This window comes from Acanthochromis polyacanthus, chromosome 7, assembly GCF_021347895.1.
Source record: "Acanthochromis polyacanthus isolate Apoly-LR-REF ecotype Palm Island chromosome 7, KAUST_Apoly_ChrSc, whole genome shotgun sequence".
NCBI classification, from domain to species: Eukaryota; Metazoa; Chordata; class Actinopteri; family Pomacentridae; genus Acanthochromis; species Acanthochromis polyacanthus.
In genome coordinates, this window is record NC_067119.1 from 16,311,441 (window position 1) to 16,326,150 (window position 14,710).

At 39.1% G+C, this 14,710-nt stretch overlaps 1 protein-coding gene across 1 annotated transcript in view; it reads left to right on the forward strand.

The window, feature by feature from the left end:
* Positions 1-14,710, forward strand: part of pde4d (phosphodiesterase 4D, cAMP-specific) — a 175,946-nt gene that overhangs the window by 10,930 nt on the left and 150,306 nt on the right. Inside the window, exon 2 of the mRNA XM_051950510.1 lies at positions 7,744-7,985. Within this exon, the coding sequence (XP_051806470.1) occupies positions 7,744-7,985 (242 nt within the window). The remainder of the gene's footprint in view (positions 1-7,743; positions 7,986-14,710) is intronic.

Sequence of the window (14,710 nt, forward strand, 5' to 3'; positions counted from 1 at the left end):
CCGTGCTAACCTTTGTTCCTTCAATGGTCTCTTTTGTCTTGCATCTCACCCATGGTCTTTTGTTAAGACTAATTTACATATTCCTTTCATTGTTGTTTTGGTTTTATTATCTTTCTTCGTTTATGATTCATGTAGGCCTTTATTTAGTTTATTCAGTTTCCTTAGATTTCCGGTATGAAGTGACAAAAATCACTGCAAAACACAAACTAGCAAAATTTAGAATTCTTTACTGTCACAGATTTTATAAATAGGAGTATTTTTTTCAGGTCAACACTCTCTTTCGGTGCTTACTGTGATTGTGCTAATCTTTTTTACAGACAAATAGATCAGTGAAAAACTAAAGCAATAATGAATTTTAAATGCAATTCAATGTGGCTTAAGCACCTCAAAAAAGAGCAAATGCAACTATAAAAGTCGTGCCGTGTATCACTGCAAGAGAAATAAAAAGAGTGAAAGGCCATTACATAAATTGTTTAGTGGTCTATGAATGTGCTGTCAGAGGAGTTAATGGTTAGTACTAACTGAACTTTATTGACTCATTAGATCTATCATCCATCTGTTTTTACCCTGAGCCTGCTGAACGGTGAGGGTTAATCATGTCGGCTCCTCCGTTCCTCTCTGTAAGCCATCGTCTACTGCAATGGGGCTAATACGGGTAATTATGTAGGAATGAAAAGGCTCAATGGCTTCCTGGATGAAGATTGGCATCTTGATGGATGCAGGGTTGGACTGGTGAGGGTGGGGAGGAGGGAGTGAGGTGTTGTGGCTGTACGATGGAGGGTGAGGCAGAGCAGTCACGACAAAGGCAGAGCAGGGAGACACACAGAGACACGAGTCAATGCTCTGAGAGATCCTTCTGGGCTAATAGAGACATGGAAAATTATAAGGGGCAGCATATAGAAAAAACTGCCGGGAAAGTTCATTTGTTTGCAGTTGTACACACGTGGACAAAATTGTTGGTACCCCTCAGTTAAAGAAGGAAAACCCCACAATTCTCACTGAAATCACTTGAAACTCACAAAAGTAACAATAAATAAAAATTTATTGAAAATTAAATAATCAAAAACAGCCATTACTTTTGAATTGTTGATTAACATAATTATTTAAAAAAAAAAAACTAATGAAACAGGCCTGGACAAAAATGATGGTACCTCTATAAAAGATTGAAAACTATTTGACCAGAGTGACATGATTAACTCAGGTGTGTCATTTAATTGACATCACAGGTGTTTCCAAACTCATAATCAGTCAGTCTGCCTATTTAAAGGGAGACAAGTAGTCACCCTGCTGTTTGGTGAAAAGGTGTGTACCACACTGAACATGGACAACAGAAAGCGAAGGAGAGAATTGTCCCAGGACATCCGAAAAAAAATTATAGACAAACATCTTAAAGGTAAAGGCTATAAGACCATCTCTAAACAGCTTGAAGTTCCTGTGACAACAGTGGCTCATATTATTCAGAAGTTCAAGACCCACGGGACAGTAGCCAACCTCCCTGGACGTGGCCGCAGGAGGAAAATTGATGACAAATTGAAGAGACGGATCGTTGGAATTGTATCCAAAGAGCCCAGAGCAACCTCCAAAGAAATTAAAGGTGAACTCCAAGGCCAAGGTACATCAGTGTCAGATCGCACCATTCGTCGTTGTTTGAGCCAAAGTGGACTTCATGGGAGACGACCAAGGAGGACACCACTGCTGAAAAAAACTCATAAAAAAGCCAGACTGGAATTTGCAAAAATGCATGTTGACAAGCCACAAAGCTTCTGGGAGAATGTCCTTTGGACAGATGAGACCAAACTGGAGCTTTTTGGTAAGGCACATCAACTCTATGTTCATAGACTCAAAAACCAAGCATACGAAGAAAAGAACACTGTCCCTACGGTGAAACATGGAGGAGGCTCAGTAATGTTTTGGGGCTGCTTTGCTGCATCTGGCACAGGGTGTCTTGAAAGTGTGCAAGGTACGATGAAATCTGAAGACTATCAAGGCATTCTGGAGAGAAATGTGCTGCCTAGTGTCAGAAAGCTTGGTCTCAGTCGCAGGTCATGGGTCTTCCAACAGGACAACGATCCAAAACACACAGCCAAAAACACCCAAGAATGGCTGAGAGAAAAGCGTTGGACTATTCTAAAGTGGCCTTCTATGAGCCCAGATCTGAATCCCATTGAACATATGTGGAAGGAGCTGAAACATGCCATTTGGAGAAGACACCCATCAAACCTGAGACAACTGGAGCTGTTTGCTCATGAGGAGTGGGCCAAAATACCTGTTGACAGCTGCAGAACGCTCATTGACAAATACAGAAATCGTTTAATTGCAGTGATTGCCTCAAAAGGTTGTGCAACAAAATATTAAGTTATGGGTACCATCATTTTTGTCCAGCCCTATTTCATTAGTTTGTTTTTTAAAATAATTATGTTAATCAACAATTCAAAAGTGATGACTGTTTTTGATTATTTAATTTTCAATACATTTTTATTTATTGTTACTTTTGTGAGTTTCAAGTGATTTCAGTGAGAATTGTGGGTTTTTCCTTCTTTAACTGAGGGGTACCAACAATTTTGTCCACGTGTGTACGTGTTTTTATCCCGCAGATTGCCTCCGGCCAAGCATGCACCATTGAGCACCTCTGCTTGAGCACAGCCAGTCAATCTGCTGCATGGAAACCACTACACATGCAGTACACAGAGAGTTAATTCAGCTTCCTATATATGCTCTGTCTGTCTGCCTGCAATTTTTACTGATATCATGATGCATTATTAGTATTCAGTTATGAGTTATTATTATGAAACCTGTTGAAATGTCACTTGGTGTAGAGCATCTGATGTGAAAAATGGAATAGAAGAAAACTCACTAAATTGTTTAAGGGCCATAGTTCAAAATCTACACTCAGTTAGTTGCAGTACTTACAGACAGAATACTGCTGCTAGTGGGCTTTTATCAAAGCACTGCACCTAAGTGAGAGTGTTTCACATATATTGGTGACTCATCAAAGATGGCAATTGCCTCGGTCTTTGGCCCAAATGTTGTAATAAAAATCTCCAGCTTTGGTTTTTTTTTTCTTTTGTTCAAATAGTAAATTCATGAATAACAAAACCGTTAAGGAATTTTCACAAAGTCCAAAATGTGCTCATGATTCCAACATTATTAGCTCATTCTGGGGACATGGAAAAACACCTTACTGTACTGTACATTTTACAGTGTTTGTAGAAATAGGAGGGCTCGGCTCTACGCCAACCAGCCTATAATGTAGCAGGTAAAAGAGCTGCGCAGAATGTAAATGTTAATGGTTTGATCCAACTTTAACAGGGAAGCCTTATTGATGCAGAACAAAAACTCCTCATGGTTTGCAGTAAGATTAACGGCACAGAATCGGTCTCAATTTATCAAGCTGTCTCAGTAACTCACTCTGTATGTGAGCGCTTGTGTATTCAAGTGTGTCCCAAATCTAAGATATTCCTGGAATCACTCAATACACAAATACCTGATTACCTCGCAGCTGTCCCTAAGGACAGTATATCTAAGAAACTACATAAAAAAGAACTTCTTATCTGCTATCCAGCTGAGACTTAGGGACACTTGGTGTTCATTATGAAAAAGAAAGGGGAAAAAAAAAAAAGCCTCTTTTGCTAGAAGCTACTGTAAAGGAAGCAAAATTGCAATTTGCACATTAAAAATGCTAATTTGCATTAAGTAATTGTTTGGTCTTTCTCAAAATGAGATTGATATCTGCATATTTATTTGAAGGAGTAAACTTTCAGGAAAACTTGGACTATAATGTGGAAGCCTTGAAGCAGTCCTATTTTTAAAGCAAAGGCTCTGCTGCCATCCTCACTGCAGCAGAATCAACCTCTTTGATAACCACTTAATGGTACATTGGCCACCTGATGTGTTTCTTCCAGGTTAACTCGTCGCTGTAGAATGAGTTTCTGCTCTCTCACACCGGTCTCACCTCTGACAGCTTTAACAGTCTCAGCTTTCAGATGGCTCCTACCTCCTGCTGGAGTTCTTATCATTTGATTTTTTTTTCTCCTCCTCTCTTGACATAGTGTGATGTGTCATTTTCACTTTGAGATTCCTGTTTTCTCAGATGAGTGATTTTCTACTTGAACCTTTAAGTCTGACAATAAACCCTTCAGTGTTTTCTTTTTCCAGTATACATGTTCTCCTGCTTGACCTTTACATTTTCTTTTGCACCACATTACCACCTGCCATCACGATTTTGCTGTATACAAGCCTATTCCATATATTGTAAGACACTTGGCACAAAGGTTTAGTGAATCCAGGTTGATCAAGCAAAAATATAACCAATAATCTACAGCTTCAAGATGGTATGAAAAGCCGAAAATATTTGCAAACAGAAAACAAGAAGAAATATCATCTGCATAAAACTAATCAATGACGGGAGATAAATAAACAAATATGGTTTCAATATTAAATGGAAATCTTACACAAACACACAGGGAGACCATTAACAGCTCATCCTGTAATTAAATTATGAAGGCAGAAAATTGCAAATATGTGAGCTATGTACTAATAAAGACAGTATGTAACCTGTTTGCATTATGTAAAAGTAACGTTTTATTTTTGATGATGATAATGAGGCCCCTACTTTTCACTACACTGACTATAAACTCTTCCTCTTTTACATCTCTTTGTCAGGAAGTACACAACAAAGGACCAATGGCAACAGAAAAAAAAAAAAAACGTTCAAATTACAAACTTGTTACCACTGTGATAACAAAATGTGTGAACTCGAAGGAGGAAACAAGCTGTGTTGTAAAATGTAATGTGTTGTCTTTGAAAACATTTGTCATAAGTGTGTTAGTGCCAGTTGAGACAAAATGCCAAAAAGACACTGCTGTAACACACTGGGTTACAAAAATGTATTTGAATAGTATCTGGTATAATGCAATGCATATATTTTCAAAAAGCCTATATAGATGTTCTCATTTGTTTGCTTCATTAGACTCGTAGACTGGATTCGATTACACCTTCCTGATGAGGAAAGGTTTAAACATATGACCTATAGACCTTTTACATGGTGGCTATTTTGACTAGTCATAGTGCAGAATAGACAGAAAGAATTAAATGTCAAGTCTGTGATTTTAGAGAAAGAATGCTAATTTTTAGCTAGCACATTTAAATAGTAAGTGCATGACAGATTTACCGTCCCCCTCGATCTCATTATCCTGTGTATTGGCCTGTATATGTACAGGAAACCTTGAAATAGTACAGCGAACCCGTCTGATTTGCTTTCAATTTACAGAACAAGGGCTGCATCTGAAAATCACTTTTTTTTCCTAGTGCACACAGAAAGTGGTCATTTCATCTCAAATCATCGTATTTTTAGAGCAACCCGACCCTGCACTGTTTGTACATACTACCTCATGCTGAACAACTGCTTTTTTATTTAACAATAGACAAAGCAAACGTGCTTTTACACAGTGCAATTTTATCTTGATTATTGTTTTTGACACTGTGAATTACCATTTTAGCTGATCTTTATTCTATTTTTTGTAATGACTTTGTACTTTTTTGGTGTATGCATCCTGCAAATTCCAAATCCAACTGCCTTTCACTGTTGTGAAGATTCTATTCTATTCTATTCTTTATGCTCAAACATCTCTGATTTGCCTGAAAATTTAGTAGCATGAAACATGCATACTGAAAAGGCTGTTAGTTTCAGGTGTCAAATGTTTCTGCTTTTGTTGTTGTTGTTTTTAAAAAAAAAAAAACAACTCTTAACACATTTTTTTGCTCATTGAAATTAGAGGGTATTTTGAATGACAATATCTCAGAAACTATTAAAGATAAATAGCTGAATATGTGATATTACATTTTTAAGCAGACCTATGTCTGAATGATCCTTTTAAATTTTCAGAACTTTGCTCTAGTTGGGTTAGACTATTTCCCAATATTTTTTGTTTTTGTTACAAGTTTTCCAACTTGCTCAGTTGACTTTCTATTTTTGACATGCAACTACATTTGACTTAGAAAATATCACTAATTGACTTCTGCATTACCATTTTTTAGTTAATGTGGGCTCAGAGATGGGACTTTTAAAAATGGATTCAACTGTTTGTTCATATTTCATCCCACTCATAGCTGGAGACTATTTGGTCTACTTGTTTCAGATTGTGAATCAATGGTTTTATGAGAAATGACGGTGAAAATTTCAGGCTTTTATATAGTTCCTGAGATATTGTTGTTCAAACATGTAGTCAAAAATTGGAATATGAGAAAGAATTTGGTAAAAGTGGGTTGATGAAAAAAAAACTCAGAAGATATTTGATGTAGCAATTTATAAGTTCACAGAAAATATTTTAAATATCTGTAGCTTATGATTAAAAAAGTTTCAAACAGATCAGAGGTGGTCAAGCAGAAGGCCCTTGGTGATTTAAAATGGAATAACCCAGAATTGAAAGCTAGAAGACAGTGACTGGAAATGAACTGAATTGAACTAAAAGTTCCACTGCTCTAGTGTCACTGACTCGACCTTTAATGATGGCTCGGTTCCCAGTCCCACTAAGCCGTGACAGTGAACAAGCCAGCACCTTCCCAAAGTGCAATGCAGCTGTCATTAATACACCTGTGTTCCCTGAACCATGACAGGACAAAATGCCTTCCATTAAAAGAGTCTATTGTTCATATAAAACTAGTATTCATACGGAATTAAACACCGCACTGCAATAAGAATGTTCGTTTTGGGAGTTTCTAGACTCTTGAGCCTCACTGGAGCAACCTCATTAGTAGCAGCATGTTGTTCATATGGAAAATCCACCCGGATCCCTTAAAGAACTGAATGATAAACTCTTTGCACTGTGGTGTTTTCCCTTGTAGATGCTTATATGCAGTCTGTTGCTGGTGTTATTGGGTACACCTTGCTAAAACTAATACACTCCAAGAGAATTGTTCTGCAATAAATTCCACAATACTGAAGGTTATAATCAGTTTTAACTAAAACTTTGGAGAGTTGTTGCTTAAACTTTCAGCTTCTGCTGCTATTGCAGTACACCGACTGGAATTTCTATCATTTTGCCCACCCCATTTGCATCAAGGATTAGGATTTATTGCAGGACTGTTGAAGTAGACCATATTAGGTTTAGCCAGGTGTATCTAATAACTGTAGTTTCTATATCACAAGAACCGATAGTGAATTTGAATGGCATTGTGCTTCAATAATCTTATTTTTGAAAAGCACAGAAACACAAAGAAGTTTCTTGACTGACAAATTGTTAAGCGAAAACTTCAGAGGTGCTTGATTAAAAGTTTGGTTACTAAAATCTTTAGGAATCATTCTCCTCTGTGCTAAGTGTCACATAGTTTAAGTTTAGACAGCTGGATGTTATTTAATGGGCTTTTAATTTCATTCTCATTTGCTTGGAACAGATCAGCTAAAATTGTGTGACAACAGGCAATAGAACCTTTGATGGACATAAATACATAAGACATAAGTCAGTGAATTCTGTACAGACTGAACCATTTCTTTGTCATTTCACTGCTTACATTTAGCTGCTACTATGACTGCAAACTCTCTTCAATCTCTCTCCTCTCTTTCTGACCCTCAAACCCATTGTTTAAGATCATTTTTTCACAGTTATTCTTTCCCTTTCATTTTGCTTCTTCTGTTAAATCCCTGTCAGGATCATTTGTGTTATATGTAAAGACTTTCTCAATGCCTTCTTATCTTCTATCGCTTCCTTGAATTCAGATATCACTTACCCCTCTGTCCTCTTCCAGCAGGTGTCCGATGATTCTTCAGACTCCCCAGAGCCGGGCCCAGTCACCTGCATGGAGCCCTTCATGGTGCGGAGGCTTTCCTGCAGGACAGTCCAGCTGCCCCCTTTGGCCTTTAGACAGGCAGAGCAGTACTACTGTGATCGTAAGCCAGAGCCTGACACGGTTACAGTGCCGCCACGACCCACAACACTGCCACTACGCACTCCGCCACTTATCGCCATCACCTCAGCTGACGCTAGCAGGTAGGATGATGCCTTTTCCCTGACAAAACGCTGGGTGATAAGAATTATGAGCGAGTATAATATCGTGGTTTCATTGATCGGTATCAGTTTCACATTTCTGAAGTAACCTCAAACTTTGCATACAGGTTTAAATCAATGTATTTAAAAATGTATTAGTGCTTCTGCATTGCTCAGCAGATATTAAATGTTACTTGTTTGTTTTATTTATTATGATTGCAACAATTTGCCAAAGCATGCAACTCAATGATTGCTACTATTTTCGGTAGGTTTCGCTTTAGACAAGTCAGTGGTTTTAATCCAAAGTTGGCCAAGTTGTAAGCAGCTTAACAGCTTTAAGAGCCCTGATTCCTACAATTCTGCAATGTCACAATTTCATTTAGCAGACGCTTTTGTCCAAAGCGACGTACATCTGAGAGGAGATACAACACAAGCAAGGATCTAGTCAGGAGAAAACAACCTGGATAAGTGCTATAACACAAGTTCAACTGCGATAACAGGACTGTGGTAGCTACAGGCAGTGCAGATGTAATAGGATTTTTTTTTTTTTTTTGCAGTCAAGTGCAAAGTGTTCAGTGAAGAGCTGGAGTTTTAGTCTTTTCTCAAAGCTCTTTACTGCTATCTATCAATAGCGCCTGTTGACAAGGTGGACCAAATGAGCACAAAATGGCTCAGAATTTGTGTTTTGACAACGATATTGTCAATAAAAAAAAAACATTTTTTTTCCACTGCAGTTATTTGATGGAAATATACAGCAGCAGTGAGGACATCAGCTGTTATTTTATAATTAGAGTAACACTTGCATTGAGCCCTGCCACATGAAGAAGAGAGCGCATCCTGATTTTTTCCAGTAAAATGTTGTAGCTGTTGAATTCTGCCAAAGGCAAACATATTTCACAGGAAAAGAGCCAAAGCAGTTTAGCAGTTTGTCATTCAGCAATGTCTTTTTAAGCTGGAAAAAGTCGATATATTCTTTGCAAATTAATCAGAATTGAGGTGACTAGTCAAGAAGTAGATGCACTGAATGAATTTCAGCATTTGTCTGTACATATATGCTTGAGTCTGAAAGTTTGAGGCCACATAAAGTCAGATCTTTTGCGTGAACCTTGCAATAATCAGAATGCTTGACAGTTCACAAACATGTCATCAGAACTAAGTAAGTGTCAGGAGTCATTGTCAGTGTCAAATCATGGGTGTACTGAAGGGCTCCAAGGAGGCAGTTTATGGTACCCCAAAATGCTTTGCGTTGTAATCGGTTGTGTTCAAAGCTCAACAAACACGGGAAAAAGTGAGCGCACCATGAGAAGATCAATACATCAGGCTTTGTTTACTGAGAGCTCGAAAAGCAACATCACAAACACAAAACTGACTAAATATGCAACGCAAGACTCCAATCAGCAAAGTACTGCGAGAAGAAGTATGCCTCGTACTCATCTCGTCTCGGAGCCACTTCTCAGGAGGAGAAACGAGGCCAAACACTTCGGGTGGGCGAAGACGTAGCAGCATTTCTCAGTGGTTGACTGGGAAAAAAAAAGTTGTGTTTATTGATGAAGCCAAGTCTGAGATTTATAGCAGTAACAAAAGAGGTGTACGTTAGGAGACGGACAGGAGGGAGAATGAAACTGCAGTGTACCAAACCCACAGTGAAACAGGGAGGTGGAATTATTCAGGTCTGCGGGTGTTTTGCTTCCCTGGAGTTAGACATCTGAACTGAATCAGCTCCGCTCTGACCAAGGAAAGGTAGCACTCCAACTTTCAGACTATGGTGCACTCTCTGCTTTGGATGTCTGTGGAGAAGGATTCATACTAAATTGGAAATGGTGTGTATTTATATAGCGCTTTACTATACCTGAAACGATACCTAAAGCACTTTACATTATCCATCACATTCACCCATTCACATACACATTCACACACTCACAGTGAACACACTGTGTATCTTCACACATACTACAGCAGAATAATGAGCCCAAATACACTTCAGAGCTTTGAAGAAATACTTGACAACCGAAGAAGTCAAAGGAGTCATGGCTGTTATGGACTTTACTCTACAGCCACCTGACCTCAGTCCTCTTGAACATTTACTGAAGCATTTGAAGACTGAGAAAGACAAACACTCTTGGCATTACAAGAAGCTCTTTGGAACGGTGTCAAATTGCACTGGGATAACACTGGTTTTCAGGTTTTGCACAAACTTGTCCAGTCTAATATGCATTTGCACAGAGAGTCCATTTCTCACTGAATTTTTTACGCTCATGTTATCATTTGTTACATTAAGTTCAAAACAAAATTTTCTTCACTCATGGGCTTAAATTTTTGGTCTCCACTGTATGTAGATGCATGTAATTAAGTAGTAGAATTAGATCTAAGCCATAGCTACAGTGTCTCTTTGTGAAAATAGACCTATATGTTGTCAGTAATAAAGCAAAGAGGACAAACGACACCAAACACGGCTTGCATTAATAAGTGACTTGATAATAGCTTAGTTGGTAGAGTGGGTCATATATTAATCATAATAGTGGCGATTTTGCATGTAAGTTGCTTTGTACAAAAGATATGAAGGCATTGCAACATGAAAAGGTTGCTAATCAGCAGTCAGCTGTCATTTTCTAGATGTCTGGGTGCATTTTACATAACAACAAAGGCAGCTTTCAGAACCAGCCCGTTTTCTGCCGCCACATTATCATAAATCACTCGAAAAAAATCTGTAAATATAAACACAGGTGACAGAATGCTCATTGTGATAGATTACGTATCCCCCGCATCTTGCAAGTCTCTGCAAATTGTCATGCTGTAGTGAAATGAACACAAACTAACGGTGGCCTAAAAGGTAGAAAATCAAATAGGGCATGATTTGGAAATTGGCTGGAAATTATGTTTGCTGTGTAGGTGATTAATAACATGCAAACCACTGGTATTTAAATCATCCCTGTCTGGCTACATGCTCTAAAGAGTGACTCATCAAACATCGAGGTCTAATAGATTTCTGTTGTCAGTGCTGTCACTCACTGAATCAGTGAATGTAATTCCCTGTTCAAAATAGTATAAAGTACATAAATGCAATCTCACAGAAAATACAGTAAAGATTCATTCATGTTTGCTTTTGAACTCTGAAATGTAATTAATCCACTGCACTGTACATGGTAGTCTTATATATGGAATTATTATTTCTGGTTGTCTAGTTGTTTGTGTGACATTTTGTGTGTGGGCTGTAGACCTTAAAGTCTCAGTGTTGCAGGTAATGGGAACCATTTTTTCCTCAGTTTTATGACAGGCAGAGTGTGTCATCAAATGCGTGGCACTTTAAGTGAGCACTCGCAGTCTCTCGGTGCCTGGAAATCACAACAATACCACAGCTAAAACGATACCCACAGTATCTGGTGAAAGCTGGAGAACGTATCAGAGTGCTTTAGATGAAATGAGGTTTGGCAGAAGCAGGCACCAAGTCTCCAACCAGCTAGATTCTCAGAGGGGACAGAGAAACAAATGTACCACACAGCATTCTGTACCAGAGACAGCAGTCCAGTATAGAGAAGTTGTAACTTTTCGAACAAAATGTATCCAGACAAGTTGAAGATGCATTTAAATTCAGCAGTCAGACCTATCTGTCAGTGGAAAATCCTGTTGTCCTGGGTTAGTATCGTACATGGAAACTGATGACAGAATCCATTCATCAACCAGAGGGAAAGTGGCGCTCCTCTGACTCCTCTCTGATCACGACGGCATGCTTGAAAAGGCTCTGTATCGCCCTCATACACATCGTGCTACCTGCATAACGCTGTTCAATGGCTCATCGTGTACCAGATGAGAAAGAAAATGCACCAGCTTACTCTTGTTTCCCCCTCTTCTGGCTCCTGTTTTGTTCTTCTCTTTCTCTACCAAGTATGATGGGACCTGCAGTGTCTCACACAGTGAATGAAAACAAAAATGAGCAGTGACACAAGGCCAATTAATAAACCCTGAGCTTGTTAAAGGGGCTGTGATTGGATAATATATTTTATGTAGCTGCAAATTTACTTGTAGAGAAACAAAAAAATGTTGTTCTAAATGACATTTTCAAGGAGGCAGAGCAAGTTTCATGGTCCACAATTGTGCCGAAATAATTTCCTTGTCTTCAAAAGGGCTGCTTATATATCAAGATCATCTTTATTTTAAGAAATAGAGTACATTTTTTCGTTTTTTCTATCATTTTTTGTTGCTAGATGTATGGCATCATAATTGGGTCAAAAGTCGCGAGGTGGACTGACCGGAATCGGCCCAGAAGCCCAGCGTGTCTACTGCAGTGATTCTGACAGGGAGTTTAAGAGTCACTGGAATCACTGGAGTAGACACGCTGGGCTTCTGGGCCGATTTCGGTCAGTCCACCTGGGTAACTGCCGTTAGCAATGGAGCTAACTAACGTCTATTCGCTGTACTAAAGGCTGATAGCCCCGCAATGGAGCACTGAGACCTCCCGTTTAGAGCCAGAAATACGTGGAGACACTCGCCCACCGGCAGTTGGAGATCCAGGTTAGGTTCTGTGTGTGTTCGGCGGAGCTGCAGTCCATGGACACAGCAGAACAGCGGCAGCAGCATCAAAAGGGCTCCGGTGGACTGTGTCATTTGTGGGGGGTGAGTTCTCGCTGTCGCAGACAGCCAATCATAGGTCGGTTGTGGCGAGCACTGGTATCCGCCCACAAAGGGTCAAAAGTCTTCTCCCCGCTCGCGTAGATCAGAGCTCCACAAATAATTACACTAACATACACTGACGCGTAGCAATGTCTCCACGCGCGTAGGAGGCTCCTCGCGCCCGGAGACATTGCCATGCGCGCGCAGAGTGTTTATTTGCGCCCGTGGAGACTTTTTTCCGCTGGCGCGGGGTACGTGTTTCGCGCGCGCGAGAGAGAGTTACGCGCACGCGACTTTTGACCCAATTATGACGCCATATAGATGCATCACACATCTGCATTGTTGGCAACCTTGTCAACTGTATCAACACTGCTACCAACATAGCCTCACTGAATAATTTATTTCAGGACTGAGATAATGCCAAAAAGTATCAGCCATTAGATGTACAGGAAGCTCATCCTCACTGAATAATTGTCAGCAAACTTTAATGGGAACTTCAGAAAAGGTCAAACTATTCCCAAGTGTGCACCGACCACTCTTTGAATGGTGTGGAGAAGGATTTAGACATTTGAAAGGTGGGTTGAGTCATTATTTTTTAGTAAATACCAGCCTGTCACAACCTCTTCTTCTTGTGTAGCACATATTTTTCTTTGGAGAGAGCCTCAAAACCTAATGTTTTTTTTTCTTTTTGTCTGTTTTGCCATCCTACTTTTCAGTACTCACGAACACAATCAGACATGAAATCAGTGTTTTTGTTTGTAATGTACTATATCCTTTACAACATTTTTGGCAGCTTATTTTTAAAGACTTATTCTCACTCACTCGTCTGATTCCAGTAAAAGCGCACATATAAAACCATCAATCACGCTTCATCAAGCTCGTAATCTTCAATTCAAACACTGACGGGCGTGTAAGTTTATTTAAGCCACTAAAAAGCTTCTCTTGTTAACTTCCATCCCATAATACAAATAAAACACTGTATTGCAGTTTTGTGCATAATGTCAAGATTTTTTTCATTAAAAATTGTCCTGAAATTTCTGACTGAGCTCAGGTTTGATTTAGATAAGCTTTAATGCAAATAATTCCACCGTGTCATCCTGGAATCTGTGTGGAACAGCTGACCTGTCAGATTTAAGGAACACAGAACATAATTCACTGTCAGATGCTGTATTTATGAAGTTACTGCTGCTTTGCCATGTGCAGAAATGTGCACATCACTCTGTCACACACTCATTATCACTTGTGGTGCAGGTGTTAATGAAAATAAAGGGAAGAATCTGACACAGAAACAACTGAGAGCACCAAATGTTAAAGCAGAAGGTGTTTTTGCAAAATCCCAAACAGCATTATCGTTTCAGACATTAATCCAACACGTCAGAATCACATCAATAGCTGCATTTTGACAGAAATGTCTGTGTTATATGATAAATACCTGTGGGATCTTGACATACCTCAACTGCCGTAACACCCGATGACCCCAGGAAATATTACTGATGATGTGTCCAGGTGGATCAAGATGATGTACTGTATGTTCTACAAAGTGTAGTAGATGGCCTACAATATGTATCACAAGCAAAACACATGGAAGTAGATGTGTGATTTTGCAGAGCTCTGTGTACAGACTTCTGCTTACCAGAGACATGCAAATGAAAGTTTCTGAACTCTCTCTCTGCAATCTTTCTGCAGAAATAGGGAGAAAATTCTAAAACACTGTGCCACGCACATAAATTTTCATTAACAAATGGAAAAACACTGAAAAATAAATAAGAAGTAGCAGACAGATCCAATGACTGGGTTCAAAGGAGGACGTATTTTACATATTTTACACTTTATATTCCCTCCCGAAGGATGCATTATTAAAACAGCAGCAAGCAAACTTGACTGCTTTCTAAACATAACACAATAAGTCTGATCAATTAAAGAAAAAGAGACTTTAGAGACGAGAGCAGGTGATGGGAAGACTTTAAACAAAAGCAATACATCTCAACTTTGCTTCAAGCTTAATTCATTCATTATTCAACACAACAGCGAGGAAGAAATATACTGTTGGGAAGCATTAAGAATGGAGGATGTGCCACATTAAATGCTCCAGCTGTAACTTTTGACTGAATTTAGTGACA